We start from the raw sequence: 18,941 nt of genomic DNA on the forward strand, positions 1-18,941 counted from the left end.
TTTGGGAGGGGCACGGGAAGCAGGCGCTGGGACCCCATAAATCGCGTGCGCAGCCCGCGCGTGGGCGAAGGGCAGAGCCGGCGTTCGCTCTGCTGCTGCCTGAACTGGTGGCAGGAGAGGGTCTGTGCTTCAGCTGCGCTTCTCGCGTGGAACTAGGTTATCAGTTCCCTAATGGTGGAGTGGCGTACAAAGCCTTTTTGCAAAAGCCAAATTTTGTTTGAGAATAAATTATAACCAAAGGAAATCACCCTGGGGAAGCTGCGTGGGGATGATTAAGCTGTGTGTGATAAGGCACCCTGCAGTATGCAAGTTATCAGGTAGTGTTTTTCTGTGTTGTTTTGTTTTTTCCCAAAAACAGTTGATGGACTAACAGCAAAATCAATGGTCACCCGAAGATACAGTGCACAAGTTTTGCAGGAATTGGGAAACTAAAAATGCCAGTTACTTAGAAAATGTGCCGATGGATTACTATATCACATGTATTTCTTGCGCTCCGCAGCCAGTTGCGTGGAGTTGTCCGATCACGTGTATGTTGCCTGTGCAATATAAGTTTAACACATTTCATAAGATGTTTCTGTGCTTCCTTTGTGGAGAACTCTTCATGTAAACACATTCACCTGCTGGAACTTTTACTACCTATCCTGTGCTTCTATAAATGCAAAGTTTTGTTGCTTTGCAAATGTGCTTCTCTGTTACAATGCAGGCAGTATCAGGAGCACTTTTGCTAGTGTATACACAGGCTAGAAAGTAGGCTTTGCATCTTCAGAAGTCATGGAGAGAAGTGGCCTTTGTGGGCACAGGAGGGGTTTTTGGTTGTTTTTTACTTTACCGGAGACGTGGAGGCAGATGTGAATGCTACTCGGCAGCCTGCGTGTGTATTGAAATTGTGACTGGATACATCTGTGTCTTAAAACGCCCTGTCTTGAACAGGGTGTTACCCCCAATAGTCTTAGCCTTACTATATTCTGAATAATATTTCAAAGTGCATTAAGTCTAAATTACATATGCCCATAATAATGAACAAAAAGCCTGTCTGTGGATTTATTTATTACTTTTTTTTCTATTAACTTTCCACAAAGGTCCCAATTTAGTGCCTAGTCTGTATTGGTCAGTGACCCATCTGTGCCAAAAGCCACTGGTGCTTTCTAACGGTGCAGGAGCCGTCCCACACCGCTCTGTTATACAGCTAATGGATGTGTAGCAAGTGTCTGCTAGCCAGGTGCTGCGGTGTATTACACAGGGAAGTTTAGGAGCAGCTCAATAGTAGAGGAGCGTAGTCCAACTTTTATTGCTGATAGACTTGTGAAACTTCCCTTTTGCTTCCAATAAGTGTTTTTAATGGATCAATAGTGTTACATTATTAGCAGAAATTACCTTTTGGAAGAAGCCTGAAAAGGTAAAAGGCAAATAATTCACAAATTTAGAGCTTGGATTTAGTCTCCTTGTCAGCTGTGTTACTGCAAACATAAAACATTTGCAGCATGCTTTTACTGGGTCGTTCTCACACAGCCCATATATTCCATTTCTCTCATTTTATTTTCCCTCTTTTCCACTAAGGTGCAAGTCCTGCCTTCGCTGCTTCCTCGTCCTCCCTACAGTGCCCTAGGAGAAAGCTGTGCATTTGGCAGTGGTGGGGATGGGTTACCAGCCCTGGCTGGGGGGGCACGTTGCCGCCCTCATGGGCTCCCCCCTCTATTTTTCGTAAGGAGCTGGGTTTGAACGCACTGTCCGTTCTCCCCTGCAAACAGTAGGTTACACTTTCAGAGTAACTCGTGTTTTTTACTTCCCATCCTCTTTGCCATCTGTCTGTAGATCTTAGTATGCAGTCTGTTAGGATTTGCCGATAAAGGTTTTATTAAGATTTATTTAATGGGATTTTCAATCTTGCACTCTTTAATCCATGCTGGAAAAAAATATTAAATAGTGACAATCCATAGCTGCCTTATAACTAAATAACATTCACTTAACCTAGGAAAGAATGATTTCTAAAGAACTTCTTTCTGTCTCAGTAGAGCCTAGTAGTTGTCTGGTTTATTATCTTGCTGTGGTTAAAATTGCCGCAGTAGGGGGGAAAAAGAAAAGAAAAATTGTTAATGCAGTTGTTTGTGTGGCTTGCCCTAGATATTATCGTTATCATTTTTTAATCTTTTTTTTTTTTTTTCCTAATGAGCAGAAGCAACTGTGAAAGGAGAAAATGCTGAAAACAAACAGTACAACTATAAATGAAATGAATTCTTTTCATGTGATGCAAGTCAAGGGAAAAACCTAGCTCAATATGCTCTGGCTTCTTGACACTCAAGGTGTGATCAGAGATTACTTATCATCCACAGGAGAGTGGGAAGCAAGTTAATTAAAATTTTCCACCCTTTCACTGAATGAAATGTCTCCCAGTTTGAGATGCATTATTTGAACGCTTCTTATTCAGTAGAGCTCTGGCATGTACTTTCTGCTTCTGCTGGTGTTCAAATCCAATATTTGCTAGCTAGAAAGAGCATTTCAATTTCATCTTATGAAACTGTATATTTGAAATTTTATTTCCATTGTCTCAAATAACAGTAGATAAAATAATTTTAATTATTGTATTAAATATAAAATGAATACAAGATGACTCTTTTCCTCTGCACCCGTCCCCCAGTGTATTGTTTGTTTGGAAGCATTTTTGCTTTGGACAGCATTTAATATGACACCAATTAAAGATCTGTATAACCGTGACTCCTGCTGGCACACAAATTCCAGTCGTGGGATAGGATTACAACCGATGATTCAGGAGGGGGAGGGAGAAGTCTTTTCTTGTGGTCTTAGAGAAAGCTTCAATTATCTGTATTTACAAGTGAGGAGCTTGAAGCCCGTATGAATTACTCCTGTTTATTCAGGAGTGCCTCCTTTCTCGTGTCTGTCATCTTCAAACAGCCAGTTATTAGGAGTAGTTTATTCCGCCGGGGACCTGGGGAAGAGGTGCGGTGTCTGACTCCAGCAGAGCATCGTGCAGAGTTGGTGAGTGCTCAAAGAGCGTGTGGAGCTCGGAGGAGGTGCGCACTTCTGTGTAGTGTACACGCTTCCTTCCTCCAAACAGTCTGACACGCGCGTTGTGGCATCAGATACCACCACATATGAGAAATAAGAAGTGACCGTTTTGTAACAGTTGTACGGCACTCTTTCAACAGAGTTTTTTACATTTCCAGATTTTTTTTCAATTTTTCTTTAAGCTTAATTGACTTTAATATTAAATTTAATTTCTGATAAGTTTACACTTTTGAATGTGCTTTACCTGCTCTTTTCCCTTCTGCCCACTGGGACTGTGAAATACAACATCATCTGCTGTGGATGGTGCCTAACCCTGACAAGTCAGACAGGGCCAAACCCAGCCGTGTCTCGCCGCTTGGAGCCTCCAGGGGCAGTGGGCTGTGGCAGGAGTGACGGCGTGGCCCTGAGACAATTTGGCTTCTGCAGCAGCCAAATGAGCTCTGCGTGGTATTGATGTCCTTCCTCATTGTCGTAATCTCCCTCTGATTTTTGACGTTTGTTGCACATCCTGATGCACAGAGAACGTTCTTCTTGCTAATCACCAACCTTAGGCAATGAATTCAAAATAGAAGTCCTCTTTGCACGTAAGACGCTGCTTGGGGCACAAACAAGGTCTGCCTTGCCAGTCTTTCCTGACCTGCTAGTCTTCCACCTTCTAAATGAGTGAGCTGCCTGTGGTTTTTCCTCTACAAACGCTGTTTGATTGAGGGAATGTTTTTGTCAGATCCTTTTACGTGTCCTTCCAGGTCCCAGGCAGGCTTGCTATTGTGAATGCTCTGACCTTATTCTTAATGCTCGTGTTGCATATTTTCGTCTTTATTTTTGGAAGGCGTTGTTGACCAGTCTCATAAACCTCAGTGTGTTACTCATCTGTTTTCCTGAGACATTAGCTCTTAAAGGCGTCTAAATACATAATTGTGTTTGCATTACCCTTGGACACTCTTATTTTAAAAACTGGAAAGAGGGCAGAAATGTCCATTTTACAGTTGATGTAAAGAACTGTAAGGGCAAGGAGGCAGTTGGGAGTCTGAGGAGACTCTAAATCTGCCACGATCACAGCTGTATGAACGCTTCAGAGGCCACATGGTATTGCTCCCCTCTTGCAGAGCATCTCTTTCCTCTCCTGGAATTGGCAACTCTGGTCTGTACATGGTGATGTAGTTAAGTAGCCATATCTCTGTGAGTCCCTTGAAAGCCTCTCTACAGAAATCAGAAGTTTCATTAGCAGAGTGTTCTCTTGCGTGCACTTTCTGGGGCAGAGTTTTTGTTCTCCTTTTTAAGCAGGAGGGATGTGGCTTCTTCATCTATTTGCATTTGTAGTCATGATCAGGTTTTTAATAGGTATAGTCAGGCAGTCATTCAGTTATGAAGATATCAAGTGACCTAAATTACATTCGTTAGAAGAAAGGAATAGCTGAGATTGGAATTCACTAAAATACCTTGAAATAACTACAGCAGGATTTGGATTAGTTCTGATGAAATGACTATTTTATTACTGTGGAATAAATGGATTTTTTTGAGCTGCAAAACTGTTGTGCCTTATCCAGTGCTGAGAATTGGCAGTTAAAACTGCTTGCGTGCACATGAAACCAGTGTAAGTGCCTGAGCTTTTTTGGCAAATGTAATTGTTATTCCAATGGAATATAGTTACATTTATAGAGACTGGTAGCTACCATTTGCCTGCTTTGTGTTTATTAAAATTAAAAACTAGTAAACATGCTCTAGTGTCTATTTGTTAAATTACTGGAAGTCTTGGCAATTAGACACCGCGCTGGAGCAGCCTTTGTTGAGACCTCCAGTGGTTCTTTCTGTGCGAATTACAGGGTCTGCCAGTTAGTAGAAGGAGAATTAGCCAGGCTCTGCTGGGTAGATCTGAGGCTGGAGCCAGACTTCTGCACTGAAAGGCAGTGCTTTTGGTCTCGCCCACAGATTTCCTGATTCGAAGCAGCAAGGAAGCGATGTGTATTTGGTGGTGATAAAAGGAATAGATCTGTACTTTTATTTTTGTTGTTGTTGGCTATTTTGCTCTTGATCCATCATGGCAGAGTTCACCCAACTGATTTCAGAACAGGTCTTTAGGATTTGCTCTAGCCCAGACAAGCTCAGAATCTGGGAGAATCAGCGTTGTCATTTTTTTAACTACTTGAATATCTTTTTTTGCTTGAGAGGAGATAATTGGTAAAATACAATGAATTTGTCCTGTTCAGATCTGGAGTCCTCTAAAGCTAGATTGATGACTGGGGCAGCGTAAAAACAAGATCGCAGATGTTTACCATTTTAAACAAACTCATTTAACAGTTCGGGATGTGTGGGCGATTGGTCCTGTGTCTCATGGTTTCGAATGTTTTCCATTTTGCGGAGCTCAACATACAAAATGACCCACTTCAGTGCAAAAACCCATTCTCCGTCCCAGAAAACCCACACGTGTGTTTTTTCTTGGTTTTTTTTTTTTGTGCCGAACTGAATGTCACACTCCAAATGATGATGCTAACTGTTGATTTTTCTTTCGCAGGGAGTTGAAGTGCAGACAGATTACGTTCCGCTGCTGAATTCCCTTGCCGTGTACGGCTGGCAGCTGACGTGCGTGCTTCCTACTCCAATTGTGAAGACAAACAGGTAGGGAGGGGTAGGCGCTGCCTTTCAGCCAGGGAAGTAGCCGTACAAGTGATTCTCTGTGCAGCCGGTGCGGGTTTCCTTGCGTGCACGCAGTGTCTGCCCGTGCAAACCCTGCTGCCGCTGTGCTCTGGGCGGTCTGAGCATCGCCGGCCGCAGGTGGCAGGAAGCACCTGTCTGGCGGGCAAAACACTGCAGGGTGGCAGTGTGGTTTGGCATGAATTTTCTGGATATTCGCTCTGCCTCTCTGTAAACTCCTTGACTGTAAAATTCCTGCTCTGGGTCTCCCAGTAACTCCTCTCAGAGCAAAGACAAAACCTGTGGTAACGATTGGAATGAGGTCTTGCCAATCTGAAGAAAAGTCGCTTTATTCTTAATCGATGTCTGACTCATGCTGCTGATGTACCCAGTCTAGCCGAGCAGAACCATGTGAGATCGGTATATCGTTACTCTTCTAGCCTTGCTCGCATATATAATCATTTTGCAGTCTGCTTTGCTATTACTAAAATTCTTTATGTTTTAAGTCATTTAAAAATACTCCTCATAACTGTGGTGAAAAACAATCATCCCTCTTGTTAATCACGAAGATGGCGTATTCTGGATTTTCACTGGCCAAGAATATATTTATATATACACCAATATAATCGGTCATGATTTTTTGTCTCAAAAGAGTAAAAATATGCCCAGTTCTTTATGAGATCTAGATGAAGACTACTCCTACACATAAAAACCTAAAAAGTAAAGGCCATCTGTGCTGGGGGAAAAAATGATATTTAAGTTCTTCATAGATGTTTAAATGTAGGAATGAGTGGCAAATCATAATTGTGATTTGTGAGCCCTGTCTCTTAAAGGTAAATATGTTTGTCTTTCTCTTCTAGCTTTCTGTAACCCATTTAGAACTTCAGTAACACAGGTCAGGTTGACGGTGCAGGAGGGCACCCACCCAGTCTGACCACTGGTGCCATTTGGTTGTGCCTCCTGCCGTGCCGCAGACCTGTAGGGAGCACCCAGCCCCATTCCGGACCAGTGCCCCGGGAGGCAGAGAGGGAGCACGCCAGTGTTGCTGAGACACTGCTACACATCGGCACCGGAGCGGGGAGGGAGGCTTGAGTTTCTTGTTTTTTGTTCCAAACTATTTATTCTGTGTTTACACACTAATACCAAAGCATTCAGCAAAAGTATGTCACCGGCTGACAGGCTCTATCAGGCTGAACAGTTGCTCTTTTTTCCCCCCCAAAAAACCGTGCTGCTCTAAGACACTGGGGACAGGCAATGTTTAGGTCATTCTTCATTTTGTTCATCTTTGACCTGCAGAAATAAATTACTGAAATGGATTTTTGCTTTGAATGATGCTAGATGTGAATTTAATTCATTCTCAGGAGTGTGCATTTGTTTCTTTTCAGGGAGGGGAATTTATCTACAAAGCAAATTGTATTTCTTCAGAGACCTTCTTTGCCCCAGAAAGCAAAGAAGAAAGAATCTAAGGTAAACAACCTTGAGTTCTTGTTTTCTTTGTTTTTTGTTGGTGGTATTTTAATATTGTAATTGATTTTACATAGAAGTAAAAATGGCCTACTCACTGTTTCTGTGATACAGCAGCAAGACACAAGGAATTGAACTGTTCAGATGAAAGAAACAAAAAATGCTCAAATGGTGTCAAAGCCCTTGAATTTCACTCTCTGTTGAACTCACGGCAGCAGAAGAGATGTACGTTTCTCTTTACGTAAACCAGCCGTAAACCTCCATACATGACCTAAAATTTTCTGCCCATGTTCACTGCCTGCAAGGTGGAACCAATGCTGTTTTCTCTCACCCATTGCCCGTCTTTCCTGTTTAAATTGCTCTCTCTTTCTTGCTGTGTTTTAGTAGAGCCCAGCACGATGTAGGCCTGGAAGCTCAAATGCATGAGTACGTCCATCAAGGAAAGAAAGCTAAGGAGCTTCTGAAAAGAGATGCTGGCATTTATATAGCGTTGTACATTCCACATGCAGGCTGCCATTCTAAATTTCCCTCTGATCTTGGCTGGTGTTTCTATCTATTGTAGGAATTTTAATGAATGCTGCTAGAGTTTAATCAAAAGAAGCCCCCTGAATCCAGCTAAATTATCTGAGAACATAGCTGGCAGCTAATGATGTACATATGTGGATACACATATGTATTCTCATTTTTAAATGTGTAGCTGTGGGAACCCTTGCCCAAAGCTGTCACGCCATACAGCTGAGAGGGAAATACAAGGACTGGTTTAAACTGGAAACTGGGAAAGTGCTGGCCTTCCTACAGTACTCGAATTTGCCTTGCCCTTTCAGTATGCAAAAGGATCAGAAAAGCCAGGTGAGGTATGGAAAAGATCTCTGAGACCTCATGAGGAAAAGGTTCCTAATTAATACAGGCTCGTTTTTATTCTAGCTCTGTGCACTTACGTGGGTGCTGACTACCCAAATGTCACCTGAAGGACTGGTGCGCCCGAGGCCCTGTAGAAGCTGAGCTAGAGTAGATTGGAAACACTAAGCAGAGCTGAGCACTAGGAGGCATTTTACCCAACATTTTGGAGAACTACAGATAGTTTTCATTTATAAAGTCCTCACTGGTTTGGAGCTTGGTTCTATGAAAGTCGTCTTGTAGATACAGTGGAGACCAGGAGAGTGTTTGAACTGACTGAAGTAGGTGAGAACTGCTGGGAGCACGACTGTGATTTAGGATCTACCCTCTCTCATTAGCGAAGCGGGAGCCCAGAGTATTATGTGAACATGTCACAAAGCCCATCTTCCTTTTTTTCTCCTCTGTTTTCAGCTGATTAAAGGGATCTTGAGATGAGGCTTTGAGTGCCTGTATTTGGTCATTCTTTTCCTACCACTGTTTGTGATTTTAATGGAAGGGGTGGGAACCTAGAAGAAATTGCGTGTCTTCAAATAGAGAAATTAGTATCATACTGATTTCTTACATTATAATAACAAATACATACCATCCAGATGACTCAAAACTTTGTTTAATTTTTTTCATTCAGGAATATAAAAACTTACTTAACAACGTCTGGTTGACAAAACAAAGGATTTACTCCTTGGCAGTATTAAATATACAGACATATTTGAAGGCAAAAATTACTACAGCACATTTTCATACCAAAGGTCAAGTGAAAGTGGGGTACACTGATTATAGGTATATAAAGAAATGTAAGACCAGTTCAACATCTGTAAGTGGCTGTTGTGAGTCACTTCAAAGATGCCGAACCCAGCATTTGATTAAGTTGCTGAATATTCTGCACATACAACATCACAGGCTCTCAGGGTTTTTTTAACTTGTGATACGGCATGTCTAAAACGTTTACAGATAACCCCTTGGAGGAGGGAAATAGGCTGGTAAGATTAAAAGGACATGGCAGTGTTGGAAATTGATCCATCCTGTCTGTGCACACCAACAAACTGCAGTTCAGTCTAGCCAGAGGAACAGAAAAGGAAACATGCAAGGAGTGGTACAACTTATTTTTCACTTCAGTAAGACAGAAACACTCTTATTAGTGCAATACTCAGTCAGCGATGAGGTAATCGTGTTCATTCGATTTATACAAAAGTGATGCTTCTTTCAGCAGAAACTGGCTGTGTGCTTTTTTTTTGTTTTAAATACAACACAAATACCTGGCTACGTATACACACAGAGTCTCCTACAGTTTGATCTTTATCGCATTCAGGGCCCTGATCTTACCTTGCATCAAAGAGAACTCGTGAGTTAAAGGGGAGCTGTGGATGCCCAGCACTTCTGCAAATCAAAGAGGAAAACATTCAGGTGCCTCTGAATTTTAAACAGTTGAGCTGTGGAACTGAGAGGTGATCTTTCACTTGAGTATCATTACAATATAGAGAAAGAGGAAAGATAGCTTCCTCTAAACATAAAACCAAGAAGAATCTTGTGAAAGCTACTTTCTTTTTTTTTCTGTTTTACATAAAGTTCTGGCTAGCAGAAGGAAAGAGCATTGCTCCATCTTTGTCATCTAACAAACTTAACAGTTCTTGAATGGCTTTTTGATTGAGGAATAAATAGCTAAATCAAAAATTGATGAACAGGAGTCCTTCTCTTGACCAGCTTCGGCACAGACCTGGTTGCACTGGAAAAAATGGCTTCTGGACCACAGCTGAATTTGCTGAATGTCCTGGTGACATTATTTATGCCATCCAAGCATCGCCTCCTAACCCATCCCTGAGTTTCCATCAGCGTGGACACTGCTTACGAAATGGTTGCACACATTCACGTGTACTTAGCAGACTTGTCTCGGATGGCTCAGCAGTGGCTTGGAACGTGCTCACATGGTCTGGCTTTCCTTGGGAAGGGCCATTTCTTTTTTGACAAATGAGACCTATGTGGTACTGGCATATTTGTCAGACTTTACTATGTATGATACACCTGTCGAGTCAGTATTTCAAGGTACGGCTAGTTCTCTTTTTAGTTTTTTTTTAAATAGTAGTTAAAACAGTTCTTCAGAAATGGCACCTATGGTAAGTCTTGTGGCAGGTGCTGAAAGCTCTGTGCTTTCTCATCAAAAAACATACAAGTGGTTCAGAATATTGTACTGTTTGGGAGTCGTCTTGGGGATGGCGTTCGTTCTGCTGCTATCCTGGTGAAAAGCACTGGAATGATGCCATAGGATTGCTTCTTCCGCCTGCACCTGTGCAGCTCTGCACGTTCTTGCTTTGCCCACGGGGCAGGTTGGCTGCCAGGACGCCGCGGGCCTCAGCAGTGACACGGCGTGCGGAGAGGAGCAGGACGCGGCACGGTCTCTTTTCGCTGTGTAACAGATACGTACGTGTAGGCACAAATGATCTCAAGCCGTCTGATTTAGTCACGCCGTTTTTTTAATCTTCGGTCTTTTCGGTGAAACTGGTCTTCGAATTAAAAGTAAATAATCAGAACATTTCTGCTCAGGAAAGCAACTGTCCGTGTGAGATTGTCTGTAATGGTCTTTAACATTTGGATCTCTTCCTTGTAGTTCCACTGGAGGTTCTCCAAGGAAGACATGCACAGCAGACACATGAAGAAATCCACAAAGGCTAAACTAAGTACCAGGGAGAAGCAAATGGCAGAGGAGAAGCAGGAATTTGAAGTCGCAGAGAACACAAGAAACTTAGAAGCGCAGATCTCCACAGCAGCCCAGCCTGATCCAGAACAGCAGCGCAACGATGTCATAGACTTGGGAGGTGAGGTCGCAGCGACCAACGACAGAGATACCCATCACGACGGGGCATCGGGAGAAACATGTCCCGCCGGTTGCGATACCGATGGCACTGAGGCGCCGGTCTGCCTCAGCCAGAGTCTGTCTGGCTGCTGCGCGGATCCGGCAGCAGAGGCGGGCGGCTCTGCTCCGGCAGCGGATGGCGGCAGCGCCGGGGCAGGGCTGGACACGGGCTGCTCCTCCGAGTAAGACCTACACTTCAAGAACCCTGTGAGTTGCTGATACTTTGCCAAGACGGAGGAACAGATTTTGCTAATCGCCACCGCTAACTGCATTGCTCAATTCAGCATTTCTTTGGCATCGTGCTTACTTTGCTTCTTAGCACACTGGTATCTCGGTATTTTAAGTAACTACAGCGCCCGGGCTTTTTAACCCACAGAAATCAACTGCAAAATTCCATCCACTGTATAGAGTGAGAAATGCCCTACACAGTCTGCTAGAGCTACACTTTAAATTAAAAAAGTAGGGACAGAAAACATACTCGGGTTTTTCTGTGACCAATGTTAGCAAGCTGGGTTTGTATCTAGGTCCAGGCAACCGCTCCACTGGGTCAGGTGTTACTCTGTAATACTTCCTTGTCCACGTATCTTTGCTGGAGAAGTTACTGTGCCATGTGTTATTTTGTCATTAAGCTTGTAATGTCATGCGAATGGTATGTGGGCTTAAACAGGCTGAAATTGGAAAGCTTAGGTAAGAAGGCTGTTGCCTGCATTTATCTCCAATAGCATACTTACTGGTGATAACTCTCTTCTGAATTTTATCCACTCTTGCAGATCTTTAAGCAATAAGCAAATCGTGTGCCTCTTTTAGGCACACTGGCTAAACAAACCCCATGGTAAATTTGTGTGAGGCGGATGATTCCAACGTAAAATGCAATTTCCTATTCGCTCACATTTATGTTCTCTTTGCCAGTCAGCAGTTCCTCAATAGTTGCGGAGGCTTCAGAAGACAGAGAAACAGAAAAAAAGCTGGTAAAAGGCACATCTTTGGTGGCTATCTTCACTAAAATTGGGATTAATGTTACCTCCCGACCCTTCCAGGTGATTTTGCACCAGTTTCTCACTGTTACAAAGTATGTTGTGAGGAAGAACCAAAGTGGTGGACAAATAGCAGGGGTCAGTGGCCAACAAATATCACCAACTGACCTTACAAAATACCTTACCGGGGGGGGGTTTTATACCAGTAACCGTAATTTGGGACTGATACCTAACGGAATTCTGTAAAGTTACCAACGTTTTTATGGTCGGAGCTACATTTAAAATATTTACAAGTGAATGTACATGTGTAATATAGTTTCTCTGCCAGTGTTCTTCAAATACTTCAGTATTCCAAAAAATGTAGGAAGTAGTTGTTTCTCTCTTCTTAACCGCCTTCATCACTATTTAGAAGTGGTCAAGTAATCTGGTAACAAGGTGAGAAATAGATGCTAAATTCCCATTCTTTTGTTTTTTTTAGAGCAAGAGCTCTGTAAGTGATTTGCTGGTTTTTCCCTTGACTGATTTGCGCCTGATCATTTTCCTTAGTCTTCAAATCAAAATGCTGTACAAAGAACTGTGTTCTGTATCAGGTGCGCACCTGGAGTGGTTCAAAATCATCTTCCATGCCTGAAAATTGTACAGTTGGCAGAACATTGCTGAGAAGGGAAAATTGAATATTCATCTAATTGGGATAGTGGCACTCAAATTGAAACCATGCAATTTCACGCACACAAAGCACGGTGGTATTTTTTTCATTCATTAAAGAGTTTTTTATTTTTAATTCAGTGGTTTAATCACGGGACTATAAGTAACTTCAATTTCTGGTGGTATTTTTCAATTTTCTGCTTTTTGAGATTAGACTGGTGTTGCAATAGCCTCAAAAATAGGTTAAGTTGTTCTACTTAAATAAAAGGTCTCTGCTCTGTACAGTTTTAAGTACCTGTTTGCAAATTTTATTAGCATGAGATCCTCCTACTGATGGTTTCTATTTCAGGGACTAGCTTTGTATTAAGCTTGTTTAAAAATTCACTGTATTTAATGAACATTTTATTAGTAGAAAGTGTTGCAGTAGAAAGAACTCTCCACATACTTTTGAACAGAAGGCGTTTATTGGATTGCAATTTGACCTTGTTTAACTGGATGCCAACTGCTTACAAAACTAAAGAGAAATAAAGGTCATGAGGAGTTTCCTTATTTGTGGTACTTGCACGATGGCCAATAATTTGTCCCCAGGAGGAGGAACTCGGGGTCTTTAAGTGGTGGTGGAGGGAAGCTCCGTACTACTGAACTCACAGTAGTTACTAGTGCTAGAGAACTGGCCACTTGGTTTTCTGTCACCAGTGTGACGGAGCACGTAGGGGTCTGAGGAAGTTGTACTTGTTTAAGTGAAAGCTTGATTTAAAACTTGGTTCTTGTAAATGCCAGAGTGGCTTGGGGTTGGGAAGATTGGAAGAGAACTTTCATGGTTTTTTTCAGTTCAAAAAGGGCAAATGGTTTTGGTTTTATAGTCACAGGATCGATTCCAGCTTGTGACTTCGAGTTACTCTGAGTTAGTTCAGCTGCCTGGAGTTGTGCGCATGCTTTCACCATGCCCCTGTCCCAGGTAAATTGAGCGAGCTTAAACCACCTCGGAGACAGGTGGTGGAGAAGTGCTGAGGGCTGGGGAAGGCGGCCCTGGGGTACAGCAGCAAGGCTCCGCAGCTGCTGCGTGCGTTTTATCTCAGCCGCCTTCGCTATTTTGGGCTTCAAAAAGCAAGACCTCCCGAGTGGCTGAGGAAGTGAAAGCAAGCAGGCGTCACCTGATTTGAAGCCTGAATGGCGAAGAGAAAGGGCTGGGCCAGAGCTCAGCTCCTGCATCAGAAAACCTGACCAGCGGGCGCGGGGGAATATGGCGGCAGTGGAGAGACGGAGTGCGGCAGAAGCTGGAGTGCAAGTTTGGCTGCAGAGGCACAGCCTCGATCTTCAGCTCGCGGCGGGGAGGGCAGGGCTCCGTACCGACTGCTCGCCCGGAGAAGCCAGGGCTGCTCTGAGCCGTTGGCTCCGTAGCAGGGTTTGCCAGCCTGGTGGAGGGAGAAGCCAGGCCCTTTCCACAGAGAGCCGCCATTTTAAGCCCAACCCTATTTTTTTCCTGCAAACCCAGCAGAATTTCCCAGTAAGGATGCAAACTAATCCCACCATGCCTCTCCTCTGAGGGAAGGAGACACCAGTGCGTGTTGCTGGCATGCCTAGGGAAGGAGCTGATGGGTTGTGCTACCACGCGGTACTGATGCCGGCGGGGGACAGGGGAGCACAACGGCACACGCAAGTGGCACCTCGGTGTGTTCTAGCATGGAGACGTCCTTGTCAGACCAACAAAGCTCCCGTGTGGAGCCCCGTCCCACGAGCGGCCTGCTGCTGAGGGAGGAGCGCACGGGCTGCTCTGTTGGGAGACGGAGCGTTACGTACGCTGGTGTTCAGAGCAAGCGGCCATCTGACCAGTCCGGCTCAGGCAAGTGAAGGAATATCAAAGTCCGAATGAGGATGGCGAAGAGGGGTGACTGGATTAAATGGAGGATGGAAAAGGGGTTTTATGTTGAAACAAATAGTGGCGGGCAGGGGTAGGGGGTAGAACTAGGTTGGGCAGAAAGTCGAAAATATTGAAGCATGAAGTTTATGTGGAGTTTAGGAGGGGTTAAAGGCACAAATCATTTGACTGGTGCTTCATTTTGCATAATTTCTTTGATTATTGGATCCGTGCACTTGAGAACAGTGTAATTGAAATAGCTCCAAGTAGCTTTAACATATGCATGGAAATGAAGCTAAGTACAAAACTATATACTACTTTCCCCCCCCCCCCCCCCTCATTTGGCTCCTCCGTCAGCCTCAGTTTCTGAGGTGGGCAGAGGAAAGGCTCTGCATTTGGATACGCTGCTTTTTCTTTGTAGTTGCTGTGACTCTGTACGTTTGCCTCAGGGAGCCAATTATAGGGCAGAAATAAAGCACCATCACCTTTTCGCGCAGGAATTTCATCCTCCCGGAACTGAAGAGTGTAAGGAGAACAGAGACTAATTTCTTGCTAATAAATGCTTCTCAAAAATCTGAGGAGTGCTGGCTAACAATACCAACGCACCTCTGAGTTAAGAGTTGTAGATGCAGTTCCTGCGTCTCCCCGGCTGTTAGTGGAGATGTGCTTCTGGCTTTAAAAGCCGATCCTTGCGAACGCCTCCGTCAGCAGAGCGGAGCCTGCGGTGCTGAATGTGGTCGCTGACTCTAATCAGTACCTTACCTACACACTGAAGGGGGAAAAAGAGGCTGGTCAGTTGAAGTGTTATTCACTCTGAAAGCACCCTACCATCTAAAATGGTGTAATGACAACCAAACAGCCACTCGTTTTCCAGTTAATTAATGCAAATCCTATAGGAATACTTCATTGTACCAGATGAGCACACAGCAAACTGGTAAAATAAAAGTCACAGGAAGAAGAAAAAGGTTCAGTCTAGTAAGGCTGTAACACCAGGTAGGTCACAAACCTTCTCACTAAGTTAAATATAAATGTAGAGATGGACACAAATCTCACTCCTCTTACTGTTTTGGAAAAAAAAAAAAAAGTAACTGTCAGTCAGCTTTCTCTCCTTGAGTTGCTCCTTAGCTGATGACACAGTTTTCTAAGATTACATGTTATGATTCGACACTGTGATGAGAATATCTCTCCAGCTCAGTAGCTGCTGGGCAGCAGGGGTTGCCCTCTGTTCCCGCCGGTGTAGGCTAGCATCACATTTATTTAATTATTTGTAGAGCATGTGTTTATATAGCTTAATTTTCCTGGGTTTTTTCTCTTCAATTGTGGTGGAGTCAGATCCCATAGTAGACTTTAAGGTGAAACTGATGTTTCACTTCAAGACCCCTAAGCTCTAGAAAGGAGGGAATTCCAAAAGCTTCTTAAGTGTCAGCAGGAAAAGGCTGCGGAGGAAGGGGATGTTAGCAACTCTCCTGGCTTCCAGGCTCGGAAATGGCATTTATTGCCATTGTGCGCATTGTGGAACGAAGGATAACTGCTCGAGGTAAGAAAGAACTTCTTGGTCACAGTAACTGGTTATTGCTGTTTGGGGGTGGGAGGTACGAAATTTTATGTTTTTTTCTTCCATCTTTTGGTGCAGAGTGTGTGCGTGTTTAATGCTGCTCCTTAGGCGGGTGAGCCCGTGCAATTAGAGAGACATGTCCTTGCCCCATAGCGCTCCATCTGAGTATAACAGGGGATGACAGAAAGAGGTTAGAGGGAGAGGGGATGATGACAGAAGCAAAGGGTTTTGAAATGCCTTTTTGTTAAATGGACATTTTGGTGCAAGTCTGAGGGGTGGCTTTTGAAAGATGTCATTTGGGCTGAAGAAAGCATATGCATTAAGGGAAAAAAAGGGAAACCCAATTTGTAATCCACTGAATGATTTAAAAGTCGTAAGGAAAACAACATTTAAAGGCTTCTTGGAATCTTTTTGTCATTAAACTGTTAGAACATGCAGGAGCCTAGTGTGATTTTTATTTTAGGGCCCCAGTGCTTCCCAATAGCAATTTATTGCATGTTTCTAGGAAAAAAAATCCCCACTTCCTTCAAGCATCAACCTCTGACATGTCAATTGCAATCTTTGTGAACATAAAACCCCCTTGGTTTTATTTTTTGTGACAAGCACGCTGCCCTATTTACATTCTAGAATGAACGACCAAGGAACCGTTCCTTGAAACAGGGGTACTTGGAAGGGATCTTTCCCCTCGTTTGCGCAGGAGGGAACTTGACGAGACATCCCCTCGGGGTCTGCGGTGACAGCCAAGGAGCTCATTTCAGCTTGCGTATAGCGCCGTGTGGTACAGAAGCACAAACCGAAGGGGACAAGGCTGCAGGCACCAGAAGGTGAAAACTTAGGGACAAACCCTTGTCATGGTCCTGTCCCCAAAAGGCAACTCTTTCAGGTCCGTTGTTCAGTGTTCACCCCTTTCCAATCCAAAACGCAGCCCGTTTCCTTCAGGTCTGCACGTTCCGAGCTGCAGGAAGCTCAGTTTGCTGTAAGCTCTAGGCTTATTTAAATTAGCCGCTCAGTCAACCTCCAGAGCAGTTACAGTGGTATTGCTGTGCTGCACACAAAGCAAGGGCTTGGCATTCCGGAGTCACAGAATCACAGAATCTTCGGGGTTGGAAGGGACATCTAGTCCAACCCCCCTGCCAAAGCAGGGTCACCTAGGATTCCTCGTATCTACCTTCTCTAGCCGTCTACGTTCAGTCACAAGCCTATTTTCCATGCAGGAGAAAATACTGTGGAAATACTGAACGGGACAGCTAACTGGATAGGCAATCACTTTCCACAGCTGCAGGTGGAAAAAAGATGAACAGCTACCCATAACACGATCAGGCTCTGATGAGATCACTTGCGCTTATGTATCTTCCAAATAGCACACGCTTCGGCAACTAAAAGTTGGGTCTTGCAGCAGAAAATAAGAAACGCAGAAGGAACAGGGTGCCAACAATGGCTGGTCAGCTTTGGAGCAAAGGTCCTCAAATCTTTCTAGCTGGAATGACGTTATCCATACTGCAGGCATTTAGGGGTAAACACTCAGCAACAAACAGGTTTCGATGGCTCTACGCCATGGAAGAGTCACATCCAAAGCTGACGGCCTCTGCTACGTTGTTGGAAGTGTGACCTGATAAGGCATCGTGAAGGTTTCTGATGAAGTAATCTCTGTAGTCTTCAGGCAGGGCCATGAATGTTGCACCCATCACAATAAACTCTACTTTATACGAACTGTGGCCCAATTGCTTCAGCGGTTCCACTCTGTGTCTTGTCTGGAGATAGGGGTCGTATCTAGCCTGAATGGCCCCCATGGACGTTGGCTCATATCCAATGTAAGACTGCGATGAATATTCAAAATCAGAATCAGTTCCACCTGGGCAGTATACACATACATTGCCTGTAAAGTTAATGTGCAGACACCTGTGTGGTTTACACATCACAGCCAGGACAGCAATCCTGCTAGCAGTTCTTATAGGCTTGGCCTTCAGCTGCCTCGCTGGATCTTGAGGGTGAGGTGCGTGTAGATGTGGCAGCCGGTATCCTACAAGGCATAAAACACACCGGAGACCCTTACAACTAGAGGCTGAACTTGGCGTACTGAAGCAGAATGATTTCTTGGGAGAGAACTACAGCAGGGATGGCGGCCTTTTCGTCCAAGCACCAGGACGCAATCCTGGGAAAACCGAGCGCTTCGCACCCGCAGCACGGTTGGAGGCTGGCGACGAGGTGGTGGGAGCGGTGGCTTCACAGCCTCTGTTTGAGGCAGAGCAGAGGGCTGCTGACGGCAGGATTCCCGCTACGTTACCTATTTGATGGTTGTCTGAAACATTGAACTCCAGGAAAAGAGCCACTAGCAAAGAGGCAGCCTTATCTATTTAAGATTTTTAATAATTCAATAATAATGTAGTATTTTTAATAATTTCAGTGTTCCTTATTGAGGACTAAGGAGGACTTCAGGACTTGAACTGTCTGTAAAGATAATTAACTAACTCATGGCTTTTTGTTATTCTCATTTACATGAGATTTTTCCACAAGCTGGGGGAAGAAGCTTCGTTACACCTAGAGGTGCACTCACACCTTAAAAGAGCAAACTTCCCAGAGACTTTTTTTTCTGAATGGAAGGGGTACGTCCTGGAGCCTTCTAAAACTCTGCTGAGGCAGGAGGAGGGAGAGGTCCTGTCTCGGTGGCTGCTGGTGCAAGCTGGACGGGCTGTCTCAGCACCAGCCAGGGACGCGGGTTCACGTGAATAACCCCCCACAGCTCTGTCAGAGGCCACCAGATTTGTAACGCATCAGTATTTCAAACTCAGGTCTGAATATGATTATGAAAAAATGTCTTTTACTGTCAACACAGTTGACTGACTTAAACCACATAAAAGTGGTTTTCTTTTTTCCTTTTAACAAGAAGTGGCAGAGAAGGAAGTCGCAACACAGCAACTCCACTTCTATAGAAATACGAATTTATGATCTGGAACGGGGGAAGGCAGTGTGTCGACTCATTAGCACAACAGTCTGGAGCAGACGGAGAAGTTGTGGCCTGAACTGTGATTTATTATAAACTGACCTGGC

At 44.1% G+C, this 18,941-nt stretch overlaps 1 protein-coding gene across 2 annotated transcripts in view; it reads left to right on the forward strand.

Moving 5' to 3' along the window:
• Window positions 1-13,029, forward strand: part of RFTN1 (raftlin, lipid raft linker 1) — a 100,634-nt gene extending 87,605 nt beyond the window's left edge. For both annotated transcript variants that reach the window (XM_075419060.1, XM_075419061.1), the window contains exons 8-10: window positions 5,537-5,640; window positions 7,041-7,122; window positions 10,616-13,029. In XM_075419060.1, the coding sequence (XP_075275175.1) occupies window positions 5,537-5,640; window positions 7,041-7,122; window positions 10,616-11,047 (618 nt within the window). In that variant the 3' untranslated portion in view covers window positions 11,048-13,029. The remainder of the gene's footprint in view (window positions 1-5,536; window positions 5,641-7,040; window positions 7,123-10,615) is intronic.
• The last annotated feature ends 5,912 nt before the right edge of the window (window positions 13,030-18,941 follow it).

Source organism: Opisthocomus hoazin, chromosome 4 (assembly GCF_030867145.1).
Source record: "Opisthocomus hoazin isolate bOpiHoa1 chromosome 4, bOpiHoa1.hap1, whole genome shotgun sequence".
Lineage (NCBI taxonomy): Eukaryota > Metazoa > Chordata > Aves > Opisthocomiformes > Opisthocomidae > Opisthocomus > Opisthocomus hoazin.